Source organism: Eucalyptus grandis, chromosome 4 (genome assembly GCF_016545825.1).
Source record: "Eucalyptus grandis isolate ANBG69807.140 chromosome 4, ASM1654582v1, whole genome shotgun sequence".
In the NCBI taxonomy this organism is placed as follows: Eukaryota; Viridiplantae; Streptophyta; class Magnoliopsida; order Myrtales; family Myrtaceae; genus Eucalyptus; species Eucalyptus grandis.
Genome location: NC_052615.1, coordinates 27,751,005 through 27,770,527, shown reverse-complemented (window position 1 = coordinate 27,770,527; position 19,523 = coordinate 27,751,005). Strand labels below are relative to the sequence as shown.

The 19,523-nt window shown below is 37.7% G+C and overlaps 1 protein-coding gene across 1 annotated transcript; it reads right to left on the bottom strand.

Moving 5' to 3' along the window:
* Positions 1-360: 360 nt before the first annotated feature.
* LOC104441598 (F-box protein At5g03100) lies at positions 361-5,392 on the bottom strand. The gene is made up of 4 exons (XM_010054750.3): positions 5,065-5,392; positions 4,022-4,940; positions 3,011-3,184; positions 361-848 (listed from the first exon to the last, which is right to left on the bottom strand). Exons 2-4 carry the CDS (start codon positions 4,880-4,882, stop codon positions 513-515), a joined length of 1,371 nt encoding a protein of 456 aa, XP_010053052.2. The 5' UTR covers positions 4,883-4,940; positions 5,065-5,392; the 3' UTR covers positions 361-512.
* Positions 5,393-19,523: the final 14,131 nt, after the last annotated feature.

Below are 19,523 nucleotides of genomic sequence, written 5' to 3'. Positions count from 1 at the left end.
TATCTATTTTTTTATTGTTATCTATGATAAAAGAAGATAAGAATGACAAAAAATAAAAATAAATAGTTAAGTTGTTATAAGATCAATGATGATAAGAGACTTTTCAGTTTTATACTATATCAAAGAATGTGTTTTATCCTTACCACTAGCAAGATGATTTTACACAAAACATATTATAGGAATATCTAAGGATGCATTTTTCTCTAATATGCTAAAAAAAATGTGAAAAGCTTAATTGTGGCACCTATCATAAATAGTGTAAGAAAAATAGAATAAAAAAAGAGTTAAACCATTACTTTGAACTGCAATTGAAAGATCAAGGGTAATTATTTTTTTTAGTATAAATGAGTGTGGATATAATCATTTAGGGGTCGAAATTTCGTCGCCCAATATAAATTAAATACATGTAAAACACCAAACAGTGTCATTGTTCATGCAACTCTACAGAGAGTGAATAAGAGGCGGCCAGGGCAACATACCCTTGCAATGAGAATAAAAAAAAAAACCGAATTTCATAATAACTTAAGCATTTTGGAAGCTCTTCCATAGCCGAGCAAATTTCCGTTCACACCAAGTAGTTCCGAAAGAACATCGGCTTGAAGACTTTCTTGTCCATGTTGTGTGCATTGATCAGCCTTGATAATCACCTTCTCCAACACGCGTATATCGCCAAGAACAAACTTAACCAGGGCATGCAGATACTTCAACCCAAAACTATGGGCTTCCAAACCGGCAATCTCAACTCTCTTGAGATGTTCTGCCAAAAGTTGGAAGTTCCCCTTCCTTGAACACCAAAAATCTTCTTCATCAAAATAAAAACGTCCTCTAGATTCTTTGTCGAGCTTGAGCTGCACATAGATATCCCATTTAAGAAACTTACTTCGCATTAGAAGTGGATCCACAGAAAAAAAAATCATTTACTTGCTAGAATTCCAAACAAACAACTGTCATTTGTAGTTAGTTTTACTTCATATTGAGTCTTAATCAATTAAGCTCTCAAACTCATCTACACATGTTCTCTTTCTAAGTGCTTATCACTAAACTCTTAATTCAAGATCGTAAGGCTACATGGCAGCAAAAGAACCTCCAATACAACGCTGCACTTACTTTGTGACATGAACTAAAACAGCTTAAAATTGCCCCGCAAAAATGTTTGAGTAGACTGACTCACTAGGGATGATTAGTTCCTGGTTCGGTCTGGTTCCAAGGTGGAACCGGGAACCGGACTGGGAGAGCCGGTTCCCAAAATTGAGAATTGTGGACCGGACCGTTTGCTCTTAGGACCGGGAACCGGACCGGACCATCGGTTCCGGTCCGGTCCAACGAAACTGGCATTTTTTTTTTCAGTAAATAATGAACGTGCTCCGGATCCCGGACCAATCAATTCAATTCGGTTCCTAGGCGATCCAATAAAACTAATCACACATATTTCCACATGCAAAATATTCAAACTTCACTTGTGTAAATATTAATCACACAAAGTGTGATTTATTCTTATTCTTAAGCATAATAGCCACGAACAATTTGCCTAAAGGTTTTACCAAAAAAAAAACAATTTGCCTAAAGGTTGTGCTTGGCTTAGGTTTTATAGACAATCTCTCTTCTAGGGGTGTGTAACGGAAACCGCCCGAACCGGGAACCGGCTAAATCGGATTGGACCGGCTGGTTTTGGGCGGTTCCCACGGTCAATGGTCCGGTTCCCAGTTCCTAATCTTGGAACCGGTGGCTGGTTGGTCCGGTTCCCGGTTCCAAGGTGGGAACAACTGCGGACCAGACCAATTTTTATATATAATTTATATGATATATAAATATCATATATAATATATGACTACTATATATAAAACTTATTGCAATAGAAATTGCAATTGAGGTAACAACCTCTTGTGTGACCAAGAGACCATCAAAACTCTTGTTATTCTTACTTATTAGTTTCATCTTCTACTCGATCTTGCCTAACATCGACTAAACAGTCAAAGCATAGAAGAGAGATTGTCTATAAAACCTAAGCCAAGTACAACCTTTAGGCAAATTGTTTTTTTTTTTTTTTTTTTTTTTTTTTTTTTTGGTAATAGGTAAGATTCCTTTAGGCAAATTGTTCGTGGCTATTATGCTTAAGAATAAGCATAAATCACGCTTTGTGTGATTAATATTTACACAAGTGAAGTTTGAATATTTTGCATGTGGAAACATGTGTGATTAGTTTTATTGGATCGTCTGAGAACCGAATTGGATTGATTGGTCTGGGGTCCGGAGCACGTTCATTATTTAGTGAAAAAAAAAATGTCAATTTCGTTGGACCGGACCGGAACCAATGGTCCGGTCTGGTTCCCGGTCCTAAAGACCAAACGGTCTGGTCCACGGTTCCCAATTTTGGGAATCGGCTCTCCCGGTCCGGTTCTCGGTTCCACCTTGGAACCAGACCGAACCGGGAACCGATCACCCCTACTCTCTTCTATGCTTTGAATGTTTAGTTGATGTGAGACAAGATCGAGTAGAAGATGAAACTAACAAGTAAGAATAACAAGAAGAGTTTTGATGGTCTCTTGGTCACACGAAAGGTTACCTCAATTGCAATTTCTATTGCAATAAGTTTTATATATAGTAGTCATATATTATATATAATATTTACATATCATATAAATTATATATATAAAAATTTGGTCCAGTCCAGTCAAGTCCAGTTCCCACCTTGAAACTGGGAACCGGACCAACCGGCCGGTGGTTCCAAGATTATGAATCGGGAACCGGACCATTGACCGTGGGAACTGCCCAAAACCAACCGGTCCGGTCTGGTCCGGCCGGTTCCCGGTTCAAGCGGTTCCCGTTGCACACCCTTAAGATTGACGGATTCATGGGCAATTTTTTATTGCTGGAACAAACAAGAGCTCAAGATTGATCATCTTTAGGTGCTTCAGGAGTTTTAATTCATTGTTCAAACATTCATGCGAAAGAGAAGTCAGCACAACAAGCAAACTGAAAATATTTGAAATATCATGGCAATGGAACAAACCTTCAAGCAGCGGTCACCAGTCAGGCGTATATCTAATATTTCCAGGCACTGTGAACTTCGTAGCATGTATGCTATCCCGGGAAGGTCCCATTGACTAATACCTGGATGTAGTATCAGATTCTGACATTTTGACAATAGAGCTGGCTCGTCTTCCATCTCTAGCACAGACAGAGCCTAAGCACATCCAGCAAGCAACAAAGAAAACTTGATTAATTCTTTTCCTGTGTAACATGATTCAAGAATAACAAAATTACAATCCATCCAGATACGATATCCTTTGACCCAGTCTCCCAGCCAGGAAAAGACCAATAAGGATGCTGCGGGGAGAAATGAACAAGTGAATGCCCTCAAGAATAGAGACTATTTACATATGCTTCTCACGTAAAACTTGTGAACTTCTCAAGTTATCAACTCAAGTCTCCAAGTGAATCCTCTCATTGCCATTGTAAGATATTCTGAGGATACCCTGTATGATGTATCATGAAACGACAGCCTAATGTGACAAGAGAGCATGACCCAATTCTGTCAACCTAAGATGAATAGGTCCATCACTCTTCGTCAAGTTTCCAGATTATCATATTTCGTCTACAAACTGAAAAAATGAATTGAAAGAGTAACCCTCTGTTTTTCACGTGAAAAATTGCGTCTGACAAGGGTGCGTTGAGCAGCATCCATAATATTTAGCAACATCTAGTGGCATTCATCATCCCCAATGGAGTGATCCGAGATCCACATATTGGAAATTGGACAAGAGGGAAGAAGCTCCAAGGTTCACTATATGTTCTTGTCTTATAACTTGAAACAAAAGGTTATGGATCATCCATATAATTAATTATGCATGCGTTCCCAATGATTCCCCTTGATGAAAGACGAGAATGCCGCAGAGAGCTGAGGTCACTCGACCTGAGCAGCAAACACCGGTAAACGGTGCCGCCGATCACGGACACCAGACACCATTCAACAAAAGTACATTTACAAGTCTTATAAATGGTAAAGATATTGAGTTTGTACCTGCAAACACCAGCTATTAATGGCGATTGTGCGAACACCGCACAGCTTCTCCAAAAGTTGCTTCACAAAGTAGCATTGTCTCCTCGTGCCATCGGTTCGGATTTCATCGGGTGGAAAGACAAAATCCAACTGGGCTTCTACCAAAGAAGATACGTTGTCAAGTCTGAAATTGGAAGAAGGCCACCAGTCCCCAGATACGCGCAATGACAGCAGATGCGGTGCCCAGATGTTCTCCACGATAAAGAAATTAGTGGAGACGAGTACCAACAATTTCAAACTTGGGGCATCTATTAGGATGTTCTTGAGCGACCTGCACTCGCACAGCTTAAGGGACTCTAAAAGAGGACTTCCCATGAAAATTGCCTTGAGCACATCTTCACTCAACTTCACATTTTCAAACGACAAGAACTTAAGATGAGGCCAGCTAATAGGCGCATCCAACGAGAAACAGCACGAACTGACTTCCAGACTCGCCAACGAACTCAAGCGATACAAGGAAGCCGGCAGTCCATACAAAAACGGCGAGAAAAACGACAGGCGGATCTCCTCCACGAAGCGCTCCTCCACGATCTTGAGCCAGGAATCGAGCTTGGAGCGGACGCGCTCATTGTACCTTAAGTTGGTGAGGTGGAACGTCTTCACCTTGGGCGAGATGCACCGGGTCAAGATGCTGTCGACGAAGGACGTATAGTCCACGTTATTGCGAAACCGGTTTACAATCTTTCCATCGAAGGTGAGGTGGGTGGCGGCGACGGTCCAAGCGTACCGCCAGCGCCTGCAGAGGAGGCTGGTCTTGAGGACGTCTTCCAGTGGGAGATATGAGAAGATGTGGTGGATCAGGCAGTCTGGCAAGAATTCCATAACTCCTTACGGCCTTGTCGCCGGCAGATTTGCGGTGGATGCGGCCGTGCTCGGAGGTCTGCATTATGGATTTGAAATTTTAGGGTTTCTGAGGTTTCCCCCGAGCTTCCAAAGGACCAAAACTATGACTCATCTACGACCTTAAAAAAAAAAAAAAAAAAAACCCTAACCATGACTCATACCTGGCTGTGGCTGTGACGGAACTCAATCAGCAAACGAATTGACGGAGGTGCGAGCTCGAAGAAGGTGAGATTGGCGCTCCAATCCGCAACCCTACTGTTGCCTGCGATGGATCGGCGACGAGGCTGCAGCTGCGAGGGAGGAAGGGGCGAAGGCGAGGCGGTAAACGATTGTGACGAGGACTGAGAGCAAGCAGAGATCGAGAGGAAGAGGAGAGGAAGGGGGTCGTGCGGCCAGCGGCGAGGAGGAGGAGGAGGAGGGGAGGAGGAGGGCGCTGGATACGGTTTTGATCTCAGAAACTCGGGAAGAAAGGGGCCCTGATGGCATAACTTATAAGGTTGGAGATAGGGGAAGTGTCAGCCTGTCAGGCGGTGGGAAGGGAAAGAAAAGAGAAATAAATTTGGGGGTGGGGGAAATAGACGATAGAAAGAAGGGAGCGGAGGTTGGGGTCGGACCCCGATGGGACTCTTTATATTATTATTATAAATAATCGAAAAATTAAATAAATAAAATTTAAAAATAATTTCGAAAAATAAAGCTACTAAAGTTTGAATAATGATAAATTTTGTGGAGACAATGGATTTATTTAAATAAGTTAATTTTAATTTTTTGTTAGTCATTAGTTTTATCAATAACTTTTGTTAAATTTAAAAACATGCTTCCAAACATAGATACGCATTAATTATTAATATGTCTTTTGAATTTCCCAAGAATTGATTTATTAATATTATTAAAGTAAATTCATTGTAAGCTCTTCTTTTAATTAAATCAAATTAATTGAAAATAAAAATATTCATTTAATATACAATGTGTCGAAATTTTCTATTTTTGAGAAATGATGTGTCGTGTCACGTATCTGTTTTATACTAAGGGTGTGTATAGTCACAATTCTATTTTAGGGAACAGTTTCTTTTTGAAAACTTTTTTTCTATTTCGTTCTCAAAAACTGTTGTTTCCGAGCATTTTAAAGCATTTGTTAACTACAAAAAATTTCTATTTCGAGAATAGAAATATGTTTCGTACAACCTCAAATATTTTTATAACTAAGAATTTATTTTAATATACTAATAATTTTATTAAATTTTCTTTTTCTCTTTTTCTTCTCCTTCCTCCAAATCGGTTGCTAGCCTTGGCCATGGCTTGCTAGCGACCGGCCAAATGAGGGCCGGGGAGGTCGTTGGCTTTGGGGCCAACGAGGCTCGGCCTCGCCCAGCCACCGTGAGGCCGGCTTCACTATGGTCAAGCGAGGTCAAGCCTCGCCATGGCCGAGTGAGGATGAGGCCCCCCCAAGCTTTGCCTGGAGGCCAGGTGACACCGACCACGCGGCGGCCGAGCAAGGCTCGGCCTTGCCAGATTTGGGTGAGGTCAACCCTCGCCTAGCCACGGTGAGGCTTGGGGCCTCACCCAAGCATGGTGAGGCTCCCCTGAGCCTCACCGATGGTCGTCAAGCTCGAGGTGACCTCACCAGGCTCTAGTGAGGTCATCGAGTCTCACCTGGCTGGTCGCCGGCGACCAACTAGGGAAGAAGAGAGGATGTGAAAAGAAAAGAAGAAAAAAAAAAAAAAAAGCTTGTTTCTTGAGTTGCTCCCAAGAGCAAGAAACAACATTTTTTTTTCTTGTTTCTTTTTTAAATCTATTCTCGAAAACAAAAAAATTTCCAAACACGTTTCCGTTCCATTTCTATTCCAGAGAACAAAAGAACAGACACGAGCATTCCCTGAAATTTTACCAAACATCACCTAAGTGATCCATTTTTATTCGTTCCACTTTAATTCACGTGGGTTAAGCCAAGTTCGAAGTTTAAAAGAAGCAAGCTAGAAATAAAGCAAAATGTGGAAAACTCCGGTTTCCCTTGGGCCGGAACGGAAGGATCGCCGCAAGCATAAAATGAGATGAAGCAGGAAGATTGACCCTCGGGCAGCGTAAGACAACCGATCCGCTCTTTACACACTTCAAGGATTTGTTGTTTATTTTCTAAGCTTCAACCTTCCTTCCACCAGGTAATGTCACCTTCATATGATGCCACTGACCATACACGACAAGACAGGCAGCTGCCTCTTACTCTACTACGGCAACAACAGGGAAAAGATAATGGAAGGACTTCCAGTGCAGCATATGACAATATGTTGAGCGTTGAGATATTAGGAACAAAAGGCCTCAAATTGTTGAATTAATGGTTTTTTCATACATCTTTCCCTGATGCAAAAAAATCAGGTGAAATTTTGTTGTGGTTATATTTTCCCTTTCTTTTCTCTCCTCTGCTTTGTTTTCTGCCACTTCTCCTCCATTGTCTTTCGAGAAACTTCTCTTGTTTATGATCCTTTAGCTCAGTATGTGTGCTTATTATCTGGGCAGAGAAAAGAATCATCAACTGTTATGTAAATTTTAAAGCACTGTTGAAGTATACCTTAGGATTTAACCTTGCAACGTTGACTTTTGAAAGAATACAATCCACAGGATTGTCATTCTCCACAGCAGAATAAAATAGCCGCTTCTTGTCATGAAAAGAGGATTGATTTTGCATGACCTGAGAAACAATCAACAAGAAGTACCGAAAATATTAAAATAGATGAAACTCTATATACCAATTTGTCCAAATGAAAAGACGCTAACCGTATCTTCAGCTCTATAGAACCACCGAACCCTGATATAATCTTCTTCATCAGTCGTTCTGAAGAACTCTAAGATCCTCCCCACGTGTTTCTTCCCTTTGTCACCCTGTAACAATTTTAATGAATGACTTATTGAAGCTTCCAAGCTGGAAATATCAGGCTTAAGTGCATCTCCCAGCGGAGAAAGGTTCAAGATCTTTGTTCCACATTGCAGAAAGGAAAACATTTGTTAAGACAAAAGAAATTCTTCCTGTGAAGCAAATGTTATAACCAATCTTTCAAAGTTAACATATCCATAAATTACTAGCACAAAAGGAAGTTGGCCAATCTGCATTGGACACCCATGATAAAATGAACTTTTGAAACTCAAACATCGGAAGACCACAACAACTCTAGAAGTCATTTTAGTGGCATACAACACCCCAGGTCTTGATATGCCTAAGTCAAATGGCAGTGCAAAATCGTATCATCCTTATTAAACAACGAAATGATGCTTAGGGAAAATCAGCTGCAGTATTAAGCAAAAGTAGAAATCAAAAGGATCGTTTCAATATTTTTTATACTAGGACAACAACATACAAAACAAGGATGAGTTTCCAGTTTTTCAAAGTCAAAGCTGGTAGCCGGATGACTTGCTTAATCTTGCAAAAGATTGACTTTCAGATGTTATTTTATTTTTTAAAATTTGACAAAAGACAGCTTACGTGAATTATATGAAAGACTGACATTGATTTGCAGATTTAACTGATGTAAAAAGCTTTACCCTTAGATATGCACAGTTTCCAATTTCAAAAATGCAGCCGTTAACTTCAGCTTGTCTATAATGGCATTTCACATTTGTAATGATCTCATCTTCGTCATCAGACCTATGCCAAACCATAAACAACATAAACAAGAAGGATACAATAATGAGCACAAACAAATCATGAAGAGATACCGAAAACAACAATATAAGAGACTGCATGGCATAACTTACTCCAGCGATTTCTTTCCACCCTTCAATGTTTGACTCTAAATCAAAAAAAAAAAAAAAACTCAATGGACATCAAGATCAGTAAAAATGTCTTCAGTGTTATGGAAGACAGATTGCAAATAACCATACAGAAAAGTATCAATAATCTAGCAATTAAATGGCACGAGAAAAATCATTTAACTTAGCATGTCACCATGGATGATCAAGAAAAAGGTGCATTCTGTTAGAAAAGCTAATGGTAGTTTTCAGTAAGGAGCAAGCCACATCTGATCTATATCAGCAGAAAACAGGCATGCGAATATTGTGGATTCCTAATGATGTAAAGCATGGCAGTTCCATAATCCAATGGCTGGGCAAGTCCAAACCCAGTAAAATATGCATCATAAAATCATCTGCATCCAGTTAAAGGGTATGATAGTAGGTGCATGGTTACATGGAAAAACAGAGAAGGAAGCCAAAAAACCGGAAACATTGCGCAAGTTTCAAAATCTCTTTTCCTGAAAAGTAGAATTGCAAATAAACTTCCTCAATGTTATTGTTGTCCTTTGTTGACCAACTTAAGATCAGAGAAAATTGAGAGCACAGAAAGTGACCGATCTCATTAAAAGTTTCTACATTCTTCAATTCAAATGCTTTTACAAAGATGCTTCCATGCTTCCATTGTGCTTTAGTTGAACTGCATAATAGGTGCCTCCTTCAATTCACCATCTTATGCCATGACCATATGCAATAGTATTTAATTAAGCAGTAACAGATGCTTTATCCCCAGGGGTAGTAGCATTCATTCCATTTTATGGACCTATCATGCTTTACAGCTTAATTTGCTAAAACATTATCTTCAAGATCAGCTGAATTATTATCCACCCAACCCCTAGAAAGAAACCAATAGGGTGTCTGCAAAAGCATATCGATTGAACCATGAGATTGCTGCTAAGAGATAGGAAGCATCTGGAAAATTGAACGGGGGTGTCCAGTAAAATTGAGCTGAGTGATAGACATTCATAGCAACTGTTACATTCATCAGTATTCAGTCCAAGAATGTGATGACAATTTAGTCAACGAACTTGATGGGAAAGACATGGATACAAGCTTAGAATATGTTAACAAAAAAGAACTATTCTAGCAATTGATTCTTTGATTTCTTGGTTTTCCTTTAGTATGTCATTCACTACACTGCATTTACTTAAAGATGGTCCAACATGTCACTTGAAGATAGGTATCATTTACGTAAAGATCCCTGAGAAACTAAGGGACACTACCCAAACTCGTACCTGCTGTGTTATGCAGTTATAAAGATAACACAAAATTTGTCATGAATAGCAGTTATGTTGAAAAAGCAACACGAATTTTTCTTAGGAAATAAAATAAGTAATCAGTTAAAGAGTCAAATGATAAAAATTTCTAACATTTACAACGACAACAGTGTCCACACAAAGCGCTTTCTTGCTTCACCTAAGGCTAGAAAAGAGCATCAACCTTGTGTAGGAGGGTATAAAGTGAAAAATTAATGAAACAGATTAAGCAATCACCTTCATATCATAACGCCACTTCCACCATTTTTTAGCTTCATCCTCAGGAATTGCATCTCCAAAAAGAAAGTAGCTTTTGGTTTTTTGATTTAATCATTAAAGAAGTAGAAAATTTAGCTTCTGAAAGAGTTTGCTCGCTTGCTGTCTCAAGTAATGTAGTTGGAGCACAAAAAGGTCCATCATGTTCAGATTTCTTAGGCAGGGCGTAATCTTCTGGAGATTTCTTCAAGTAACTCTCGTCCAGTCCTCTCATATCTGGGTTCATTAAAGGGGACATATAATCCTTGAAAGGCTCTTTCTCTGATTTACCACTAGAGACATCCCTGACTTCAACATTGTCGCCAATGGGAAGTGATGGGAGTTTTCCAGGGCCCCCTGATTGCTTACCATTCATAATGGACTTGTCAAAGTTTCTCAAGGAATTCTTACTGTTGTCATCTGGAGTTGCTAAAACAAATCTTGGAGACCTTCTTAACGGCACGTCGTCCATATTTCTGGGATCCGGGGGCAATATATGCATGTGTGATTTTTCCTCACCCTTATGCCAGGCGAGGGATAATCGCCTGACTTTACTAATTATAACCTTCGATTTTAAATTACAACACTTTGATAACAGGGATTTAAGACCATCCTTTGGAGAGGACAGCAAGTTTTTTAAATGAGTACTTCGCCCTCCTAATTCTGGATAATGCATTAGCGGCATTGATGGATTCGAAGACAATCTTGGAGATCTTTGAAAAATTCTAGCATCCGAAGAGTCCACATCAATAAATATATATATATATCTTTAAAAGAGCTGAAAATGATTTCTCGTGAAAATGATTTCCTCTTTCTGAAAACAAGAAATCATTTCCCTTCCTCTTTCTTTCACTTAGACCAAGCATGTTCTCCTTACTATCTTTTTAATTATTTTTATTTTATTTATTCCTTCGTTCGTCAGTCACCATTTTCGGTGATCGATGAGGAAGAAGGAAAAAAAAAGAAATTAATTAAAAAATTCAAATATTTTAGTAATTCTCCTTTGAAATATCAAATCAAATTTTCCATATCAAATAATGGAAAATGTTCTATAGTTCACATTCAAGTTTTAGCTAAATACCTATAAAAATATTCTAATTTTTCTGAAAAATAGCTTCTTGAAAAATATTTTCTAAAAATATTTTTTTAAATATTCTATTTTTTTTTCCTTTTTCTCTGTCTCTTTTTTTTTTTTTTTTTTTTTTGGAATAATTTCAAAAGATATTGAAGTGCTATGATTTTCTCAGATAAAAACCCAAGTAAATTTTATTTTAAATAATGACCTGAAATATCATCATTTTATCAAATAAAGGCCTGAGGTAACTATATAAATTTCAAATAAAGGCATGATTTTCCAACGATCAAAGGTATTTCCTCTCTTTTTTTGGGTTCTTCTTCCTCTTTGCCAATGGCCAATTGGCCACCAGCTATGCCCATAGAGGGCTAGGCGAGGGTGACCCTCTCCCGATTTAGTGAGGGCCACCCACGCCGGCCACAAGCAAGGGATGGCGTGATCCACTAACAAAATACTCGTTCATAGAACACCAAAAACTTTGTTGTATCATATGGATTTCATGTTGAACTTTAAGGATCTTTGCCTCTCGAAACATGCCTAGGACATAAGGATGAATATTCACATGCGGCATTTTTGCGAGGAAATTATATAACCTTCTCTCAATAATCTATTAAACATTCCGTTTGTTATTGGAAAAAAGAAAGAAAGAAAGGAAACTGACAAAAACATAGATCATCTCTCATCCATTCATTACTCACATACCTCGACTTGTGAAAATATGAAATACATACCTTACCTATGGAAACCTGTTTGCATATTCATATTAATTATACATGTTCCCTACCTAACCTGTGAAAATATCATTTTCTTTTTGTCCCCTAAGATGCTCATTCCTAGATCTTAAATTCTCACTCCCACGCAAAACATTCAAAACCACCTAAATCCCAAGTAAGAGACTGCAATGAGTTTGCAAGAAAATGTCATTTCGACCTTTTCAATCTAGGATTTTCTTTAACCTAATACGCAATGTGGCCCATGAACTTTTATTTTATTCAATATGGTCCATAAACTTTAACCCAATGTTCAATGTTGTCCATGAATTTTCAATTTGTTCAATATGGCCCATGAACTTATTATATATGTTCTATCTAGTCTCTGGACTACATGAAAATATATAATATTGTCCTTGAACTTAAATAAATAAAATGATAACATTTTACATTTTCATATATTCGAGGATCAACTTGAACATGTAATAAAAGCCTATGGACCACATTACACATTGGGTAAAAGTTCGAGAACCATATTTAACGAATTAAAAGTTAAGATACCACATTACACATTAGATCAAAATTGAGAGACTACTCATGTCATTATCTTGTGGTGATATGTCATGACACGTGCATTGGGCAACTTAGTTCGTAGAGCTGCTGCAACGTGTTGAAGCTTGGTGGAATAAGGCCGTATTCGTTTTCCTTTCACAAATGTCAAAATGTAAGATTTCGCACTTGTCTTTTTTTTGGTCTGAAGATTTCGCACTTGTCTGAAAGTAGGCTTATCTTAGCAATTCAACTTTCAGTGTGCAATGGGAACGACTATGCGAAGTGATTCTCGATAGCAACCCGCCTTCAAAGTTCAGTATATGGGGCTCGACCCATGTGGATCTGAACCTAGTTGTTTGCAAATACAATGGAAAAAAGATCAACTTCCATAGTTTGAAGCCTACCTGATATGGCGTTATATGTTCCATACACTAGGCAATATCTCAAGATGTGACAAGCTTCCGGCTTGCTCGAAAAATTAGAACTACTGATGACTGTGTGAACGACGCAGTCATACATGCTAGGTCATAGCACCGTAGCACGTCAATAAGCTTGAATTCATTTTTCAAGACTACTGTAGCAAGGATGGTCGGCCCGTCACCCTCTCACATCTTTCGATATTTTAAGTCAAGACGTCCACCAAATATTTCGAGAGCGATAACATTAATCACTATCCTCGATATTGATTATGCAGACATAGTCGTTGAGAGTGGATTTGACGGATCACTTACAAGACGATACTCTTCTATAACTGCCCATCTTTGCTCCAAGGGGTCTCAACATTTGGGAAGAAAAACGAGAGAAGAAAACACTAGCAAACTCCAATCTCACTTCTTAGGAGTACTCTTGTGGTTGGCACTTCATGACGATCACCGCAAAGGGCGATAGCGGGCCCGAGGTCTCCCACGGCAAGCGGGAGGAAGAGGACCGAGAAGGCGGTGAGGAAGGATGAAGCTTCAAGAAGGAAAGAAATTTGGAACGAGGGATTGATGTTTAGTAAGTCAATAGAGTGTCGGATTGTCCTGTAGGAAGAGAAGGCTGTCCTCGACATGAACATGCATGAAAATGTGCCTTGGAAGGTGAAAAAATAAAACAGAGAAGCCATCTACATTAGGGTTCTGTTTGTTTTGCAGAGCATCAGTAATTTGGAAAATATTTTCCTAATTTCGATCAATTATATCTCTTGTGAAAAGAGCGACTTGAAAATATTCTCATGTTCAACACAAATGTCTAGGCATGAGTTATTATTAATAACGGATATATATTTATTAAACTTGTTTTTGTAAGTGCTAATATCTATTGAAATTAAAAAAAGAAAAATTCAAGTCGTTGATTTTTTGCGAAGCAAACGAAACTTATCCATTTGGCTTCTTTGTCCCCTATGCTTTGGCGCATCGGAAACAAGTGGAGGAGTCCACTGATTTGCAAATTTACAGATCAATTAGTATAACAAAATCTTTGGCCTATGCGAAAATATAAAACTTATTTTAGATGGATGAATTTTAACTCCACGAATATCAAATATGCTACTAATATCACGAACCAAGCAAGTTGCTAATTGAGATCTAGAGCCATTGTCCAAAATATAGAATTGTAATGTGATCCCTAAACTTTAAATTTGCCCGATGTGGTCTATGTCCAATGTTGTCCCTCGACTTTTAATTTATTCCAACTTTCACTAGACGGAGGCATGGCAACACATACCTTCTCGACATCCAAAAAGCTTTCAATGTCTCATCTCAATTCCAGATAAAGCAAATATTAGGCACTGCAAGCTAGGATACGTCAGCATGAAGCAAATTGCTAAGCTTTCTTCCAAGAAGCTGGTCCGTAATCTTCCTAAAATGGTTTACCAAAAGTTTGAGCTATTGCGCCGAGGTGGTGGTTTCCCCGCTAGCGACACCTGGGGGTTTATGTGGTGGCTGTCAGCCAAGGCAGTTCCTCTAGCAAAAAAAAAAAAAAATTGAGCTATGTACTCCATGCACTTTGGGAAAACATGTTATAAGTCCATTCAAATCCATAAACCATGTTTCCACTAACCATACTTTATAGCTCCTTCACATGGATATTTTCAGACCTATTAGAACTAGGGGTGTGCAAAAGAACTGGGACCTGCCCGAACTGCCTGGAACCGGATTGGAACCGCCCGAAACTGATAGTTCTTGAGGGAACCGGTCCAATTCCCAGTTCTAATTTATGAGAATCAATGGGTACCAATTCGGTTCTCAGTTCCATGGACGGATCCGCCCACTTGCACCGGACTGATTATATTACAATAATATATTAATTTTTAATATTAAAATAAAATTTGAAATTACTAATTAGCAAACCTAAATTTTAGGGCTCCATCTCCTCTTATGGTTTCCATGTTTTTATAAGAATTTAGTAAAGTATGTAAGTTGCCTTTCAACAACTCAATAAATGGCTCATTTAAAGGATACTTCCGAGACTCACATAGGACATTGTGTTCAAGAATATATGGAGTACCGGTGGAATTGTTTCTACAGAAAGAATTCAATAAAGCAAAGATTGTAAGAGATTGAGCACTATTAGGGGATAGAGGAAAATACAATCTATATATGACAATCATCTAGAACCTTGAATTGAAAGAATATTTTAGATTGCAACTGAAATGATTCAAAAACAGGAAAAAAAAACCTATTTCTCTTCTTTGGTAGTGTTTTCCAATAAAATAAAGAAAAATTGTACCCTTAATTAAGCCGGTTTGATTTAAAGAAAAATATTACTCGATATGAAGAGTACTCACGACGGGATTTTGAAAACGATATTATTATTAGTGAGAGCAGTTCCATGGATCCACCCGAAAACCGGACTGGACCGACGATCAAGTTCTTTAGTGGATCCATGTAACTAACGAGTAGTTCTCGATTCCAATATTTTGGAACCAGTCCTTAGCAGGCAGTTCTCAGTTCTAGGCCAGGGACCACCCACCCAAATCATGCACACCCCTAATTAGAACCCAAAGCATTTGAGGTAATAAATATTGTTTGGTGATTGTAGATAATTACTCAAGATTTACATGGATTTTCTTCTTGGCAAATAAAGCAAAAGCCTTCTCTTACTTTTTAAAGTTTGCTAAAAAGGTTCAAAATGAGAAGAGTTATGCAATTTCAAGCATCAAAACAGACTATTGGGGAGAATTTGAAAATCAAGATTTTGTGAGTTTTTGTAACAAAAATGGTCTTCAATATGTTTTCTCATCTCCCTACACTTTAGAATAAAATGAAGTCTTAGAAAGGAAAAATCACTCTCTCCAGGAAATGACCACAACTTTTTTAATTGAAAGTAGAGTCTCTTCTCACTCTGGGCGGAAGCAATCTCTTATTGCTTTTGGGCAAAAGCAGTCCCTACTACTTACTACATAATTAACAGAGTGTTTCTAAGGTTCATCCTAAAGAAAACCCCCTATGATATTTACAAAGATAGAAAACCAAATATTTCATACTTTCATGTTTTTGGTTGTAAATGTTCTATCTTGAAAAACGCAAGTGATTGTCTAGTAAGTTTGAAGAAAAATTAGACGAACGAATATTTCTTGGATATTCTGCAACAAGCAGGGTATATAGAGTCTTCCGCAAGAACACCCAGACTGTTGAAGAATCAATTGATGTCATATTATAAGAAGTCTACCAAAATCAATAAGATCATAATCAACTTGAAGAATCTAAATTAGTATCAGACTTAATAAAGTTTGAGTCTCCTAAGCAGAATCAACATTCTGTTAAACAAGACCAAATTGAAGAGAAGAAAGAAGAATCAATAGAGACAAAAACTCATGAGACCCTTGAAGAAAAGGACGGATTTTATAAGAATTAATAACACAAATTGAGTCATCCTAAAGACCTCATCATTTTCAACATAGAAGAAGAAATCCTCACTAGACCCACAAGGAAAGAAGACTGAAATGCTTTAGTACTTATTTCTGAAGCGGAACTAAAGGGAGTAGAAGAAGTGTTATTCAATGAAAGTTAAATAGAAGCAATGTAGGAAGAACTTCGACAATTCAAGATTAATGATGCTTGGAAGTTGGTTCCCCAACCAAAAGAAAAGTTTGTAATTAAAACTAAATGGGTGTTCAAAAACAAAATGGATGAAAATGGTAAAGTGACCAAAAACAAGGTAAGGCTCGTGGCAAAAGGATATATATAAGAAGAATGAATAGACTATGATGATACATATACACCGGTAGCCTAGTTCGAAGCCATAAGGCTGTTGTTTGCTTATGCATGTTTTCATAACTTTAAGCTATTCCAAATGGACGTCAAAAGTGCATTTCTCAATGGATTCATCAAAGAAGAAGTATATGTGAAACAACTACCAGGATTCAAAAATCCCAAAAAGTCAAACTTTGTCTATAGATTGAAGAAAGCCTCATACAATTTGAAGCAAGCACTTTATGCTTGGTATGAGAGACTAAATAAGTTTTTGATAAGTAATGGATTCAAGAAATGTATAGTCGACACTACTTTATTTATCAAGAAATAAGGTGAAGACTTTTTACTTGTTCAAATATATGTAGATAACATCATCTTTGGTTCTTCTAATGAAGTTCTGTGCAAGAATTTTTCTAAGTCTATGTAGGAAGAATTCAAGATGAGCATAATAGGAGAATTGACATTCTTTCTAAGTCTAAAAGTTGGACAATCTAAAGAATGAACCTTTATTTTTCAAGAAAATATGCCAAAGATGTTGTCAAGAAATTTGGGATGGAGAATTGCAAGAAAATTAAAACTCCTATGTCAAGCTCTTTCAAACTTGATAAGGATGAAGATGGAAAGAAAATAGACAAAAAGACCTACAGAAGCATGACTAGTTCTCTTATCTATATTACTGCTTCACATCCTGACATTCTTTTTAGCATGTGCATGTGTGCTAGGTTCCAGGCTAATCTTAGATAATCACATCTCAGTGCCATTAAATGCATTATCAAATATATTGCCACTATCCAAAGTTAGGTCTGTAGTATCTAAAAGGAGGAAATTTTACTCTACTTGGATACTCAGATGTTGACCTAACTGGTTGTAGAGCCGACGAGAAAAATATTTCGGGGACATGTTAACTTCTGGGATAGATGTTAGTGTTCTAGTTCTCAAAAAAATAAAACATTGTAACTCTCTCAATCGTAGAAATAGAATATGTTGCTTTTGGCGGTCGTTTCTCTCAAATCATATGGATTCGACAACAATTGAAAGACTTTGGAGAAGAAGAATCCTGTGCTGAAGTTAGATGTGACAACATAAGCGCGCTCAATCTTATCAAGAATCCCATTCTCCATTCAAGAGCGAAGCACATTGAAATTCGACTTCATTTCATAAAATAAAAAAACAAAAATCATATGCAAAATGGTGAAATTAATATTCAATTTATTGATTCAAATAATCAACTAGCAGATATTATCACCAAGCTCCTAGAAAAATGTACGTTTGAATATATTCGTGAAAAGTACATATTACTTACCCATTTGGTTAAAGTCTAAGCAATTTAAACTCGAGTACAATTTTCTAGAAGAGACATCATTCTGGAAGCATATTCAGACTCGAGGTAGTTGTGATTCAAATTTTTTATGTGTAAGTTTCCTTCCATATCAAACAGGTATGGATATTTTATATTTATTCGAATTTTGATTTGCCTTTTATGGTTTTTGGAAGTTGTTATCAATTTTTCATCATTTCCTAATTTCTTAAAATTTAAATAAAGAATTTCCAAAAAAAAATTAGTTATTTACAGAATTTTCAAAATGGCAATTACTTTCCTTTACGCCTGTTCATTTGTCTTGGTTCATTCTCTTTATAAACCCTAATATTCTCTCTCTTTCTTCGCGATCATCTTTTCTCTGCAAACCCTAGTCATTGAAGCAGTTTCTTTTTCTTTTTTTTCGATCATCTTCCTTTCTACAAAACCTAAACTCAATCACTTTTCTACACTCTCTTGTCACCATGTCTTCAAAATCTTTCGTCTCCATCTCTTCATAATGGAAGTCCTCTCGCATATCCAACAGAGGACCTCAATCTGCAAAGGACAAAGAGACTCACTTTGATCTTGTTGGAGACGAATCTCCTTGGAGTGCAAATCGACCCTTAGCAGAGTAAGAAGTTACTCAAGAAGCAACCCTTATTTCGGTCAGAAAACCTAATTTTCTTATTAAGCATTATGATATTTTGAAGAAAGGTGAGAGTCATATGGATTTTACTACCAATTTCCTCAAAGAAAATGGGTATGGAAATGAGAAGTAGTTTTTGCAAGCCATGAACAAAATTGGGGTTGGTAAAATCTGGAACGGCGAAGAATGAGTTTATAGTCTTCCCCTCTGATCCTAGGTTTAAGAATTTTCGGCCTAAGGATAGTATTACTGCTGGGGTAAAAAGTTCTAAAGGGAAGATGTTTAGGTATAAGGAGCATAAAGAAATTTATGAGCAAATGCTGAACAGGGGTGTGATTAATACGTGAACTATTGATTTTGATTTCTGAAAACAATCAATGCTCCTCTTAGAGAGAAGTTTGCAAAAATTCACATGGAAAATTTTTGCCTAGAAACATACGATGCATACTTAGAACTAACTGTCTAGCCCAAGACCTAGCCGACTCACCCATAAGCCTCTTGCACAAAAATTACAAATTTACCCCAAGTGAAATTACAAAATTGCCCTTGAAAATACCAAATTACTAAAATGCCCCTGTTTAACTACTAATCCCAAGATTAATTATGGCTGTTCATTGAGAGTTTATTTTAACCGTTTAGAATATGTGCCCATTATCATCCAATCATAAACTACCTTAGCCTCTAAGTAATTTGGTCTTATCCAGGAAAATTAAATCTTAGCCCTTGGATCAATCAAAGGGCTCAAATTTGATGTTGCAAGGGATTATATAACCAATTTTCCCTCCAAAATTGAAGGGGCTCATTTCTTAAATTCTCTCTCTCTCTCATTCATTCATTTGGCGCACCCTCTCACCGTCGATCACCACCGTGC

Excerpts from the sequence above, each read along its gene's own strand:
- LOC104441598 (XM_010054750.3), bottom strand. The coding sequence starts at position 4,882 with ATGGAATTCTTGCCAGACTGCCTGATCCACCACATCTTCTCATATCTC. Across the intron at positions 3,185-4,021 it reads TTAATAGCTGGTGTTTGCAG|GCTCTGTCTGTGCTAGAGAT; the intron begins GTACAAACTCAA and ends GGATGTGCTTAG. Across the intron at positions 849-3,010 it reads CTGGTGACCGCTGCTTGAAG|CTCAAGCTCGACAAAGAATC; the intron begins GTTTGTTCCATT and ends ATCTATGTGCAG.